The 14823-nt window shown below is 36.8% G+C and overlaps 2 protein-coding genes across 2 annotated transcripts; both read left to right on the forward strand.

Annotated features, from left to right (window-relative positions):
- The first annotated feature begins 1094 nt into the window (after positions 1-1094).
- LOC132602675 (ABC transporter B family member 3-like) lies at positions 1095-9131 on the forward strand. The gene is made up of 12 exons (XM_060315471.1): positions 1095-1409; positions 2058-2112; positions 2203-2378; positions 2714-2935; positions 3015-3253; positions 3817-4342; positions 4602-4875; positions 5241-6115; positions 6502-6768; positions 6853-7116; positions 7210-7503; positions 8499-9131. The coding sequence occupies exons 1-12, from the start codon at positions 1095-1097 to the stop codon at positions 8850-8852; spliced, it is 3861 nt and encodes a 1286-aa protein (XP_060171454.1). The 3' UTR covers positions 8853-9131.
- Positions 9132-12089: 2958 nt separating this feature from the next.
- On the forward strand, positions 12090-14749 carry LOC132604457 (diacylglycerol O-acyltransferase 3-2). The gene is made up of 2 exons (XM_060317972.1): positions 12090-12589; positions 13805-14749. Exons 1-2 carry the CDS (start codon positions 12185-12187, stop codon positions 14615-14617), a joined length of 1218 nt encoding a protein of 405 aa, XP_060173955.1. The 5' UTR covers positions 12090-12184; the 3' UTR covers positions 14618-14749.
- Positions 14750-14823: the final 74 nt, after the last annotated feature.

Raw genomic sequence — 14823 nt, forward strand, 5'->3', positions numbered from 1 at the left:
AATTAAACAATAGAATCATTGGTACTTTTGTGACATTTTGGAAGATACGTAACTGGATATTATGCTATCTGCAGATGATTTGAGCGTCATTGTGGCGCTATCAAATATTTTTTTAGGCTCCAAAAGCTATTTGACTTATATTAGTGAAAGTTGTTTAAGAGTTTTAAGTGCGTGGCCATATCATCGAAAAATTTAAATTATCATAGACTTATAACTTAATTAAATCATGTCGCACAAGGGGTTTTTCCGGATCTTTTCACTGAAAAATTACATTATATCTGCAAGTTGAAAATCATTTTTAATAAATATATGGTAGATGCTGAATTCGCTTGGCTTCCTCGTGTGTTTGACTCATTATATTTTGAATTCCCGTAGTAAAAATCCTGGCTCCGCCACACTCTCAACTCGCCCCTCGTGCCCACGCTTGACTTTTTTACATCAGTCAAACATGTGACAATATATCTTTCTTTTTCTTGGGTAGCCGTGTGATTTGAACCAAGGACCTCGTGCCTACTCTGATACAATTTTTAAGAATGCGACTCTCTCATCGAAAAAATTAAGTTGTCATAGAGAACAAACTTTTAACTTAACTTAATTATATTATATCTAAACACTATGGAAAAATATATCTTTGCGTATCAAAAGCATTATTTTTTGTGGCATTGCCTGAACTCTATTTGAAACTTGAGAGACTATTTATACAAGAGAGTAGTTATTGTCCTATACATCTCATTCCTGACTGATCTTCAACTGCAAGAGCAGCAAGTAATTGAAATTGATCTAATTTTTCAATTGTTTGCAGTTTATTATCATTTAACATAGCTAAATAATCCCATTATAGGCTAGCTTCATTATCTTTAGCTTCATTATCTTTCTGTTCTTGTTACTATGCTCTACATGTTCCCATTAGATGGATGCCGTAAGAAGAAATACAGAGGACTAAGTCTAGCTTTTGATCATATTAGTTCATGATGTACCACTACCATACTCTATCTTTTATATTTCATTTTCAAAGTTATGTTTATTCTGCTTTATTGTCATGATTACAGGCTAGTAATAACTCCATCGTTGGAGAATCACACTGAAGTAGAGTGATGTCAGAGGAGACTTCAACTGAACGAGGCACCAATAACAGGGAAAATAAAGTTCTAGAATCCTCAGAAGGCTCCAATCGTGGAGGAGTATCTGACAAGACAGAAAAACAGAAAGGGGCTGCTGCTGATGAAGTTCCATATTTTAAACTGTTGTCTTTTGCTGATCCCATAGATCATGCATTGATGATTGTTGGTATGGTCACAGCTGTTGGTAGTGGAATCTGTTTTCCCCTGATGGCTGTACTGTTTGGGGAGTTAGTTGATTCATTTGGAATGGCCGTGGATAGCGAAAAAATTGTTGGTGAAGTTTCAAAGGTACAAGGAATTTTCAATAGAATGCTGTTCTGGTTATCTTTCCTTGATAATCTGTCTGTCACAGCCCAAATTCATGGCATGCATGGTCTCTTTGACCCATCAGACCTCAACACTTATACATTTTCCCCCATTTCCAACGTGTGATTTACCTCAGGGCTTATATGTTCGCCTTCTTCAAAGTTTGTTGGCTTAGAATCCTGTGAATACTCTCTCGACCAGTCCTCATCAGTTCGCCTTCCGTCACTGGTAACATATACCCTTAAGGACATAGTATCCTAGGTTTTCCCACCATCATGGAAGTCCAAACTCTGATACCATATTTCTGCCATCTCGAGTCCATGACATGTAAGGAGAACTCACGAGACATGTCCCATGGCAACGCCAGATAGAGCCCAAAATTGATTCTACCATGAACATTTGTGTTTCATCTGATATATCACTTCACTTTCCTTTCCCCTTTCGATATTAGATTTGTCTAAGGTGTCATGTGCAGTTGTGCACCCTTCTTTGGAAGGTTGCCAACGTAGAAGCCTATCAATCCTCTCATCAAAACGCCTGTATCAGATTGTTGTGTAGAAGCTCTGACAAAATGAAATAGCGTTATTTCATCTTAATGCTTACTTTGTTTCCTGTCCTACTTTTTTCCAGGTAGCCCTTAAATTCATGTATCTGGCTCTCGGTTCAGGTCTTGCTACATTTACCCGTATGTATACTTTCCATAACAGTATACATGCTTCTGTTTTCATGGCATTGTTAAAGTAGTTTCCCTTAACTCATATTAACATCTTTCCAGAGGTGGCGTGCTGGACGGTCACAGGCGAAAGGCAGGCTGCTCGGATCAGATGTTTATACCTGAAAACTGTATTAAGACAAGATATTGGATTTTTCGATCAGGAGACTAACACTGGTGTTATTATTGAAAGCCTGTCCACTGATACTCTTACTATTCAAGATGCCATCGGCGAAAAGGTATTTTTGCAAGACAGACCTATCTACATCATTACCTTTTGATATATCTAGAAGACTTAGCATGATGTACAGTCACACCACTGAGCATGATGTACAGTCACACCACTCTATAAGAACATCGTTTGTTCTGATATTTTTTGGCTGCTACAGCCAAATGCTACTATAGCGAAAATATAATATAATATAACAGGAAAGATCGGTTTCACAAAAAACATGGGTGTTATAGTGAAATATGATCGGTTTCATAGAAAACATGGGTGTTATAGTGAAATATTGTCATGCAGGATGATTGTTATAGAGAGGTTTGACTGTACTGCATTTACATTAAACTGCAGGTTGGAAAATTTATCCAGGTATCTGCTACATTCGTAGGAGGATTCGTAATAGCTTTTACTAAGGGGTGGCGCTTATCGTTGGTCATGTTATCTTCGATTCCTCCACTTGTCATCTCTTCCGCTGTCATGACTATCCTTCTAGCAAAACTGGCATCACGCGCGCAGACTGCTTATTCAGAAGCTGCAACTGTGGTTGAACAGACAATAAGCTCAATTAGAACTGTATGAAGATTTGGAAAAAATGACTTTTTTTCACTTTTCAAAAGTTTGCATTCACCAAGTTGCTTAATCACCCGTGCAGGTTGCGTCGTACACTGGAGAGAGAAGAGCTATTTCGGAATATCAAAGTTCACTAAACAAAGCTTACCATTCTGGTGTACAGGAGGGTTTTGCTTCAGGGCTCGGGCTCGGTGCTTTAATGTTTGTTTTCTACACAAGTTATGCTTTAGCAATATGGTATGGCGCAAAAATGATTTTGGACCACAACTATACTGGAGGAGATGTAATGAATGTCATTATGGCTACACTGACTGGCTCCTTGTAGGTTCCGTTCTGCCCTTTTCTTTGTTTGTTTAGTTTCTCTCATCCATAGGACGGGCACTCACCTGCTTTTCTTTATCTAACATCCAAAATTCATTGCAAATGAATGACACATATGGAGCGCAAACCAACACACAAGGGCGGAGTTAGAAAGAAAGCTATGGGTTTGGCAGAACCCAATAGCTTTCACTACAAAAAAAATAATACTGGAATTGGATACGAACTTCTTCGCTAATTTGCCGCTAAATCGCTATAGCTAACAAATTTTTTTGATATTCTGTCGTTAATCCGTCGATAAATAGGCTTAGCAGCAGATTTTGCTGTTTATTTATGTACTTTTCCTTCGCTATTTCCTCTTTTTGTATTAAGTAATTCACTTAATATATATAATAATTTATCCAAAACTTTAAACTGCCTTTTTTTATAATTCGAACCCATAAACTCAAAATTCTGGATCCGCACGGAACATGTATTGATGACACTGATATATAAGCCTTAATCTAAATTATATTTGCTAATTATTGGTATTTTTGTTTTATTTCTTATTCTCCTCGTCTTCACAGGTCTTTAGGATTCGCATCTTCATGCTTGCGAGCGTTTGCTGCTGGAAAGGCTGCAGCGTTTAAGATGTTTCAGACGATAAGCAGAAAGCCGGACATAGATCCTTATGATATGAAAGGACAAAAACTTCAGGACATTAGTGGTGACATTGAACTTAGGGACATTCATTTCTGCTATCCATCAAGACCACAAGAGAGAATATTTGATGGTTTTTCTGTATCAATACCTAAGGGAACAACCACAGCTCTAGTAGGTCGAAGTGGAAGTGGAAAATCGACTGTGATCAGTCTAATAGTGAGGTTCTATGATCCACAGGCTGGTGAAGTTCTGATTGATTGTATAAATATCAAGGAATTTCAGCTTAGGTGGATCAGGGGGAAAATCGGCCTTGTTAGCCAGGAACCTGTGCTGTTTGGTTCGACGATAAAGGATAATATTGCCTACGGAAAGGATAATGCAACTCTTGAGGAAATTAAAGCTGCTGTTCAACTTGCCAATGCATCCAATTTCATTGATAAATTACCTCAGGTAAGACTTTAGAGTTGTTTCTGTACCGTTAAATAAGTTGTTTCTGTACCGTTAAATATTCAATATGATTCCACAAGATCTAGTTCAAGTAAGGGATTCTAGCCAAATGAAAGGATCTTCAAATCAATCCAGAGATCATTTGGATTCCATTAGTAATGAATTTTAACATAATGACATTAAATTTCCATCAAGTTATAGCTAACTAAAGTTCTTACTAGCTTGTAAAAATTATTGTTGGCTCTTATTTCTTCTAATTCAGGGACTAGATACGAGAGTTGGCGATCATGGAAGTCAGTTATCCGGAGGCCAAAAGCAAAGAATCGCTATTGCAAGAGCTATACTGAAGGACCCCAAAATCTTACTTCTGGATGAAGCTACCAGTGCTCTTGATGCAGAATCCGAGAGAATTGTTCAAGAGACGTTGGACAGTATTATGATCAACCGAACTACAGTAATTGTTGCACATCGCTTGAGTACAGTTAAGAATGCAGATACAATAGCTGTACTTCAGGAGGGAAAAATCATCGAAAAAGGTCAGTGTTATATATAAAATTTGTTGAGAATATAATTAAGCAAATAAAAGTGTGCTCTCTCTTAAGCTTTTAGATGAAATGGTCACACATGTCAAGTAAGCTGGATTCCCGATTGTTAGCTAGTTCATGCTAAATGAATGTGATTATAAAGACGATAGTGGAAAATGTATGTAATTTTGTTAATTGAGAGAATCTACATGATCTTCCGAGGTAGGGGTAAGGTCTGCGTACACTTACCCTCCCCAGACCCCACATTGTGGGAGTTCACTGGATATGTTGTTGTTGTTGTGTTGTTGAGAGAATCTAAATGATGACTTCAGTGAAAAGTGATGATGACTAATTTCTTATCCCTTTCAAACTTTTAGGTTCCCACTTGGAACTGATGAGAAACAAGGAAGGAGCATATGTTCAGCTTATAAAGTTGCAAGAGCTTAGCAAATATTCAGGAGAGGAAGATTCAAATGAACTGGAGAGAGAAGAGATAGTCATAAGTCCCAAAGACCAATCAAATCAGCAGATTTTCATGACACGATCAGTAAGTAGGGGCTCGTCCAGGATTGAGAATAATAGCCATCATTCGTCGTCCATTTCAGTTAGTGCAGCAGAGAAAGCAGTTGGTGAATGTCATGATCCTAATTCAACAGCTGTATTAAGGAAGGATAAAGACAACACGTTTTGTCGCTTGGCCTTAATGAACAAACCAGAGATCCCAGCATTATTATTTGGTTGCATTGCTGCAATAGTCAACGCTCTAATATTACCTATTTTCGGGGTACTTCTTTCTAACGTTATCAAGACTTTCTACGGACCAGCCCATGAACTAAGAAAGCATTCAAGATATTGGTCATTGATATTTGTTGGTCTAGGATTGGCATCTTTACTAGCAACACCCTTGAGGACATTCTTTTTTGCTGTAGCAGGATGTAAGTTAATCAAACGAATTCGCTTAATGTGCTTCGAGAAAGTAGTTTACATGGAGGTTAGTTGGTTCGACAGAAAGGAGAACTCGATTGGTGCAATTGGCTCACGACTATCTACAGATGCAGCATCTGTTCGAGGTATGGTTGGCGAATCACTTGCTTTGCTTGTGCAGAACACTTCAACAGCTCTTGCTGGTTTAGTTATTGGACTTGAAGCAAGCTGGCAATTGGCACTCATAATGATAGTTATGGTGCCTCTAATCGGATTAAATGGATATCTTCACATGAAATACGTTAGTGGTTTTGGCGCGGATGCTAAGGTTAGCTCCAAACTTACTGTATTAACAAAATGTTGCAAGTAAAATTAGCAATTAGGATCGTTTTGTTGCTGATTCGAATTATGCAGGAGTTAGAAATGCAGAGAATAGTTATGCAGGGTTTAGTTATTTCATCTCCTACCCTGCATAAATAATACATAAATTCTCTAAGGGGTCGTTAGGTTGTTGGTCAGAGTTATGCAGGGTTTAATTATTCATATATTAGTTATTCCGTCTTCAATCGTGCATAAAATAATACATGAATTCCCTCAGGGGTCGTTTGGTTGCCGATTAGAGTTATGCAGGTATTACTCATGTAAGGGTTAATTATGTAAGGAATAGTTATGTAGGGATTAGTTAGTGCTTACGCAAGTAGAATTTTTCTGCAGAAATTATACGAGGATGCTAGTCAAGTTGCTAGTGAAGCAGTTGGAAGTATCAGAACTGTGGCTTCTTTCTCTGCTGAAGAGAAAGTGGTGCTGTTGTATAAAAAAAAATGTGAAGGTCCAGTTAGAGCTGGAATAAAAGAAGGGCTATTGAGTGGTGCAGGCTTTGGTTTTTCGATGTTCTGCTTGTATTCTGTCTATGCTGCCAGCTTTTATGCTGGTGCTCGGTTGATTGAGTCCGGTAAGGTCACATTTGCTGAGGTTTTTCGGGTAAGCCTCAAGAACTTGTATCAAGTCTCTCTTTATAAGTTTCTTTTCTTTTGTCATTTTAACTTTTCTAGTTCCGAGTTTCAGGTTTTTTATGGTCTTAGCTTGACAGCTACCGCGATTTCTCAATCAGGCGGCCTTGCTCCCGACTCCACCAAAGCCAAAACTGGTGCATCTTCTATCTTTACACTTCTTGACCGGAAATCCAAGATAGATTCGAGTGAAAACTCAGGTATTACATTAGAAAATGTGAAAGGAAACGTCGAGTTTCAGCATGTCAGTTTCAACTATCCAAGTCGACCTGAGACTCAAGTCTTAAAAGATCTATGCCTAGCCATTAGCTCTGGGGAGGTAAATTATATTGCATTATCGCCATAACCATTTCGCGGTCTTATAACACTATATGTCAAAAAATTTGATGAAAAAATTGTTTTTTTATGTTAGACGGTTGCTCTAGTGGGAGAAAGTGGGAGCGGAAAATCAACAGTTATTTCCTTGTTGCAAAGATTTTACGATCCGGATTCAGGCCTAATCACATTAGATGGAATGGAAATTCAAAAGCTGAAGGTGAAATGGTTGAGAGAACAAATGGGACTAGTAAGCCAGGAGCCTATATTGTTCAATGGCACAATCAGAGCCAATATAGCATATGGAAAAGAAAGTGATGCCACAGAAGCAGAAATATCAGCTGCTGCTGAGTTAGCCAACGCTCACAACTTCATCAGCGGCTTACAACAGGTACTGTCTTATAGAACAAAACTCTACTGTTTCTTGATCAGTATAGACTACAAAATACTCCATTGCTGAGTGTAAGTTCACATACACACAAGACTTGATCTAAGTAATCATTCTGTCATTGGTGGAAACGCCAGGAGTGTACTTCGGCACTGCTTCACAAAAAAAAATCCTCATATATGTGTGTAAACAATAGTTCAAAAAAAAAAATGTATATACAATAGCCAAACAATGATTAGAGATAATACAAGGTAAATATTATTTTGGGACAAGAAGTGAAACCTTAAAACCATCATAGTCCTAGATCCAAACCCCCTTACAACACGAATTTTGACAATCAGCCGACACTGCTTCTGCAAAATCCTGCGTGCGGCATTGCATTCTGTCCCACGTTGCATGGATTCACTACGCAGGATGCATTGCATTCTGCAAAATCCAATATGGTACATGGAGTTTATTTTTGTTTTTATTTTATCTAATATTGGATTGGGATGAGCTTAAAAACGACATGGACATTGAGGATTCATACAACTGACTCCTACTTGCTTAGGATTGAGGTGCAGTAGTTGTGGTGTTATTGCTAAATCTTACTTACTCTCGATATTCAACACGTATAATTTGAGAGATAATGAAAGCCCTCTCTCAAATTCAAAGATGTAACACAAATAATGACTCTCTTCGTTGGGATGTCAGCAAGTAATGCAGCTCTAAGGCTTTTTTTTTTTTTAATCTTTGGTGGAAGGCGCGCAGGCTGAAATTCTGGCCAACCAAGAGAAACTAAGGGTTTGAAAGATTTTAGAATCTGATATATGGGGTGATTTAGCAAAATCTGCACGAATATCTAGTCATACCAATTCAACATAGATATGTCAAGATAGATAAACAATCATGTATTATAGACTTAATTTGTCTCTGTCCTCTGACATTTCATTCTTGACTTCTTGATCTTATGAAAACCTGCAAGTTTCTCTTTTCTTCACATTTGATTTGATTTGTAGGGCTATGACACACTAGTTGGTGAAAGGGGCACACAACTATCTGGTGGACAGAAGCAGAGAGTTGCAATTGCAAGAGCTATAGTGAAGTGTCCAAAGATATTACTACTAGATGAGGCGACAAGTGCACTTGACTCTGAGTCTGAGAAAGTAGTTCAAGATGCACTTGATAGAGTAAGGTCAGGAAGAACCACAATTGTGGTGGCTCATAGACTATCCACAATTAAAGGAGCTGATGTTATTGGAGTGATCAAAGATGGAGTCATTGTGGAGAAAGGAAATCATGAAACTCTGGTTAATAGACAAGATGGTGTTTATGCTTCTCTAGTATCAAATTCTGCTACCACTATGAAGTAGTACGAAAAAGGACAGATCTGTGTACAAAGCATCCCGCGTTCATACAGGCTCCACGAAGGGCCGCACCCAATGTTGTGTGATATAGTCATATAGGCAGTCTACCCTGATGCAAGAATCAGTGGCTAATTCCACGGCTTGAACCGTGACCTATAGGTCACGCGGAGACAAATATGAAGCAGTACATTTATTTATTTTTTGTTTATAATAATGGTGTGTTGTCCAACTTACATGTACCTCGAATATTTCATTAGATGTTTGCTACCTCTTACGAATGAAGCATCAGCCCTTCTCCTATTTCTGTAATAATAGTTTTTTCAAGACTAGTATTTGTTAATAACAATTTGTTCCTTTGTTCACTTTTTAAAATGCCGATACCGTATATTAAAATATTTTACACTAACGGGTAGGAGAATGGAAGGTAGATATTTTACACTAACGGGTAGGAGAATGGAAGGTAGAAGACAAGAGGGTAGCAACCTTGTACCTAAATAATACTGTAAAGATTTAAGTTATATACAATCATAGTATACATTTCTCCAATAAGTTATAACAGGTTATTACTCTATCTTCCGGTATATCATATCAGGCTTGTGATAGAAAATTGCTTGTTATAAGTTAGCTTAACTTGATGGCATGAAAATCATATACGTTATTAATTAGTACACCGAACTTAAATTCAAATAAAGTTACAAGAGCTGGACTATATTTTTTAATCCCTCCCATCAATCGTTATTGCTTCTCTCTGGTGATATTTATTTTCAATTGTTTTTTCTATGTTTCTTGCTTCTTATAATAGGATCTGTTAATTTTTTCTCAAAAATCTCGGACCAGCTCTCAAACTCACTCTAACGTCACATATTATAGGATTTTATTGGAACAAAATATTTTTAGATAAGTATTGAAATAGTTAACAAATTTAATTAAAGAAAAAGAGTAATAGTTATAAATTGTTCCACACTTGATTAAGGAAAGGAATAATCCTTTAACCAAAGATTTCATTAGGGTTTTCAATTAGGTTTTCTTCTCATTGGAGTTTAAAAAAAAAATGAAGACACAACAGAATTACCCATACAATCTCCAAACAACTTCGTCCATCCCTGAATATGTGAAGAAATATGAAGTTTTAGAGACTCCGCATTTTCCTGAGGATCAAGTCGAAGTATTGGCTGGAAGGATAGTGAAAAAACATGCGGTTTCTACAAGGCTGTTTTGCTATGATATATATGGTGAAGGTGCCAAGGTTCAAGTTAAGGCAGCTACAGTCGACTCTGACTTGTTTGAACCAACATTTACTAAATTGCATTCTCGTGTGAAGGTTGGAGATGTTGTTGGAATTCTTGGGCGTCGAGGAAAGAGAAAAATTGGAGGGGTGACTATTTATCCCATATCATTCGTAGTGTTATTTCGTTGTCTTCATATGTCGCCACCACAGAAAGGTCTCTAGTTGGATACAACTAAGGTGGCATTGTGAGTTAGTCAGAATGCTTCTTCTAATGTCACAACTACTGATCATCGCGCTGGAAAGTTTGAGGCTGAATTCTATGACAAGGTGGTTTTGGAAGGCAGCCAGAATATTTCTATTGTTAGAACTACTGATCATCATGCTGGAAAGTTTGGGGCCGAATACTATGGGCAAGGCGGTTTTGGAAGGCAGTCAGAGTACTTCTATTGTTAGAACTACTGATCATCAGGCTGGAAAGTTTGGGACCGAATTCAAAGACAAGGTGGTTTTGAAAGGCAGTCAGAATGCTTCTATTGTCAGAACTACTGATCTCAGTGTTGGAAAGTTTGAGGCCAAATTCAATGACAAGATTCTTCAAGAAAAAATTGGATGTGTTAAAGGGCATTTTGGAACAACAGACGCTGTGACTTCCAATCTTGATAGGAAAAGTTCCACAAGTGGTGGTGAAGATGGATATGTTGAGATTGCTTCCTTTTGACCATGATGATAATTACATCAACATCAAGATTTAGATTTTGATGAGATCGTGTTAGGTCAGTTGGGGCTTCTCTTTGGTGTCTAGTAGAACAGAATGGTGTTGATTGCTGTTTCTCTGGAAACGTCCTTTCCATCATGTTCAATCAATTTCCTGTGTGCTTTTATTGTTGCAAGCTATGTTATGTATGTTAGAAGAACAATGTTTTGTTTATGGATAAGTTAAGCAAACACATTTATTACTGTACGTTATTTTAAGTGCTAAAAGAAAAAAAAGCTAACTTTCAAAATTGAGAGACGTCACCTAATGAGGATATGCATGCATATGATTAGTGGAAGGGGAAAGGAGAACAAAGGAAATCGTTTAATGAAATGTGAACATTACCTAAGTGATAGAACTTTATTCTTTATCACTTAGATATGATGTTCATTTCATAATGTACTTGTAACACTTATCTTAATAAACCTTATATTTCAAAATGAGATGGGGGGATCAGATTCCTAATCTTTAGTTCTTCACCCCCTTCAATCAATCATTCATTTCTCAATTATTCATGTGCTCATCGAATCAAGTTTTAATGGAAAAAAGAAGAAAAATAAACATGCTCTATTTCATATTACCAAAAAGTACCGGTCCTACTACTTAAAATAATAGTAAAATTGAAATATAGCAATTAGTTAAACACAAAAAAAAAAATTCTTTACTTTCTCAGTCCCAATTTATGTGCATTATTTGGCTGAGTACGAAACTTAAGTAAAAAGTTTAAAAAAAAAAAAAAAATTGTGATCTAAAATAATCCTTATATATTTGCATGGCCATAGGGTATTTTATAAAGGATAAAATGGAAATTTTAAAGTTAAATTATTTTTAAATATAAAAATGTATAATAATTTTTGGGACAGATCAAAGAGAAAAATATACCAAACAAATTGAGACATAGGTAATACTCTCCTTTTGTTTTAATAATGTTATTATTCATACTCCTTATATCTTAGTATATTTAATCCATTGTTGACTAAGATGCCACGTAATTATTACCAAATACCACGTGTCTTCCACGTCGCATAATCACAGCCGTTCGTTTCTCCCAATACAATCCAACGCTCCAAACCACAACACAAACGCGTGGCGGGAAGTAGTAAAATCGTGGGAAACATAAAACGGTCACAACCTAGAGGGTGTTCTTCACACATCATCAGCCACGTCACATCCAACCAACCAAAATCCGCCACGTCATAAAACAGTTACCCAAGTTGTTCAAACTTTTGTTCCTTTATTTCCCCGAACAAGGAAAGAAAGAACAATATTTTTCTTTAGTATAAACAAAAAACAATATAAATTCTTGTTCGATCACAAAGAACAAGAATTTAGATTTCAGATCCCAAAAATTTAATTATGGAAACCTCTACCAAAATTTTAAACCAATTTCCTTCAATCACTAGCACAAATAGTTTTAACCATAGTTCTAAATTATCATGTCCATGTTCAAGATCAGTTATGTCTATGGGGTTAAATTTGAAATCCAAGAAGTTAATGGGGTTAAATATGGAATCAAAGAAGTTAATGGGTTCTTGTGGTTTTTATGATGAAGGTTATTTGGAGTACTATTATTATTCATCATCTGGTAGAGTTAGGTGTGGCAAGAAAGAAAAGGATGACGTGGCATTGAAGAAAACCAAGAAGAAGATGAAATTACTTAAGGGTTTAACGAGGAATTTGTCAAATTTGAGTGAGATGGGATTTGGCTTTGGTTCTGATAATATTGCTTTGGTTGATCAAGTTCAAGGGAAGACTATTTCGGTAAGTTATTCATATATTAAAATCCTGTATAAGTAATACTGTGTTTGGTAGTTAGTTATGAGGTGAGTTGTTTATGTATAAAATTAGTACGGTGTTTCGTTTGCAATTTAGAAATTCGCGCATAACTAATACATATATAAGTTAGGCATAACTAATACATATATAAGTTAGGAGAGAATCTATGTATTATTTTATGCGGGGCAAAAGGTGAAATAGTTAAAATAATACATAGATTCCCTCGTAACTAATTCATGTAGTACTAATACCTGCATAAACTCTTATATACTAGTTAAAGTTTGTATTTGCATCAGGTCTAGACTAGTTTTGTACATATGTTGTTCTGTATCAGAGTTTCTTTTTTCTTTAACTTGTAGTTATAGAAATTGGCTTTTGATGGAATTGAAGTGGGACGTTGGCTTGTTGTGTGGGGCTTTGTCTATACTGTTTAGAGAAACAGAGGCGGAGCTGGGATATAAAGCTTTGTGGGTTCGGGATTCTAGTCTATTTAAGTAACTCGATTCTAAATTAATAATTTGTACATATTCAATAGGTTTCTAAAGACAAATAAAAGGATTAGATCAAAGCTGTTGTTTTGTCCAAACCCGTAACCTTATTCTAGCTTCGCCCCTGATATAAAAAGGCGTTCAATGTTACAGATGATTTTCTTGAATATAGTTTGATTTGATGGTTGCAACAGCATATTTTGGTTAATATCTGGTGTTGCTTCAGATTGTAACTTATTGATTGGTTGTTAACCCCTTTCCCCTGTCATTGATCTACTAAGTTTAGTTGTCTAGTTGTTACAACTCGTCCAGTTGCTTTATTTGAATTGTCCGGATAATGCAAAGTCTGATATATAAATAGAAAATGGACACTGTAATATATTTCCCGATTCAGTCAGATAGGTGTTTAGTGTCCCAAAAATGATATGTAAAAAGCAGGGCAAGAAATGCTTGTGAATGCTACAACAAAATACAATTCCGCGCAATCAATTGCTTGAATTAACCGTTGTAGTTTCATAGTATTTGGGTTCAGACTAGTTAATTAGCTTGCATACATGAGTTAGATGAAAGTGTGAATAGATAAAGCTAGATGATTAACCATCTATTACTATCAGTCCTTTCAATTGGCTTTTTTTTGTTGCTAGTAGGTTAGTTATAACTGTACTGGATATTGCTCTTCTGGTTTATTTATGTTGTCTTTCCTCTTTATCAGGAAGCGGCAGATCTATTGCTAGGACAACTTCAACAGCTAAAGGCAGAGGAGAAAGAGTTGAAGAGGAAAAGAAAAGAAGAAAAAGCACTCATGAAGATGAAAGTAGCAAATCAACTACAAGCCACAAGGAACTGTGAAATGTCATCATCTTCAAGTTCTTCTTCCGAATCAAGTGACGATGAATGTCAAAATTTAGTCGACATGAAAAGCCTGAAAATCGAATCTCTTTCCCAAACAATTCCAGAGGCATGTGATCGAGCACTTGAGAATGCAACATTAAGTCCTGGCATTTCAACTATAGTCGAACCTCAGACTCTAAATCCAGAAATGGATACGGAGGAGTCAACCGGGCGGACGACTAGTTTAGAAGTTCCAGTCCCTGAGCGAAAAGGCGAATGTTGCTTTGGAGCTAGTGATTGTCACATTGGCAATGTAAGCAGCAGTTCTAATGCATCTGTATTAGCTACAACAACAGCAGTGGGAACGAAGAAAATAGAAGTATGTATGGGTGGTAAATGCAAGAGATCAGGCGCTGGAGCAATACTAGAGAAATTTCAGGAGGTAGTCGGGATTGAAGCTGCAGTCTCGGGTTGCAAATGCATGGGAAAGTGTAAAGTTGGTCCTAATGTCAAGGTTTCAGGGTGTAGTAGCAGTGACGCGTTCCAAGCCGCTGACTCAGTCGCGGTTAGCTCTGCTCCTGTCACTAGTAATTCTCTTTGTATTGGGGTTGGATTAGAGGATGTGAGTCTGATTGCAGCCAATTTACTTGGTAGATATCAAGAAGTAGGGCTGGCCAATGCTGTGCCTTATTAGATGAGAAGGTTGACTTTTGGGATTTTGGAAATGGGTTTGAATTGCTTTTTGTTAATGTAAATATCATCAATATAGACTACGTTGCTATTATTCTTGGTCAATATTGTCATTATATAGTAGAGATTGTTTTGATGATTGTTCTTATACATATTTCATGTTATATTAAACTACCGTCATAACGTATTTATTTTGATTTGCAGCGACAC

This window comes from Lycium barbarum, chromosome 7 (genome assembly GCF_019175385.1).
Source record: "Lycium barbarum isolate Lr01 chromosome 7, ASM1917538v2, whole genome shotgun sequence".
Classification (NCBI taxonomy): Eukaryota; Viridiplantae; Streptophyta; class Magnoliopsida; order Solanales; family Solanaceae; genus Lycium; species Lycium barbarum.

Bases quoted from the DNA above. Each gene is read 5' to 3' on its own strand.
- LOC132602675 (XM_060315471.1), top strand. From the start codon at position 1,095: ATGTCAGAGGAGACTTCAACTGAACGAGGCACCAATAACAGGGAAAAT. The intron at 2,113-2,202 runs GTATGTATACTT...ACATCTTTCCAG, and splicing joins AGGTCTTGCTACATTTACCC to AGGTGGCGTGCTGGACGGTC. The intron at 3,254-3,816 runs GTAGGTTCCGTT...TCGTCTTCACAG, and splicing joins GCTACACTGACTGGCTCCTT to GTCTTTAGGATTCGCATCTT.
- LOC132604457 (XM_060317972.1), top strand. From the start codon at position 12,185: ATGGAAACCTCTACCAAAATTTTAAACCAATTTCCTTCAATCACTAGC. The intron at 12,590-13,804 runs GTAAGTTATTCA...CCTCTTTATCAG, and splicing joins TTCAAGGGAAGACTATTTCG to GAAGCGGCAGATCTATTGCT.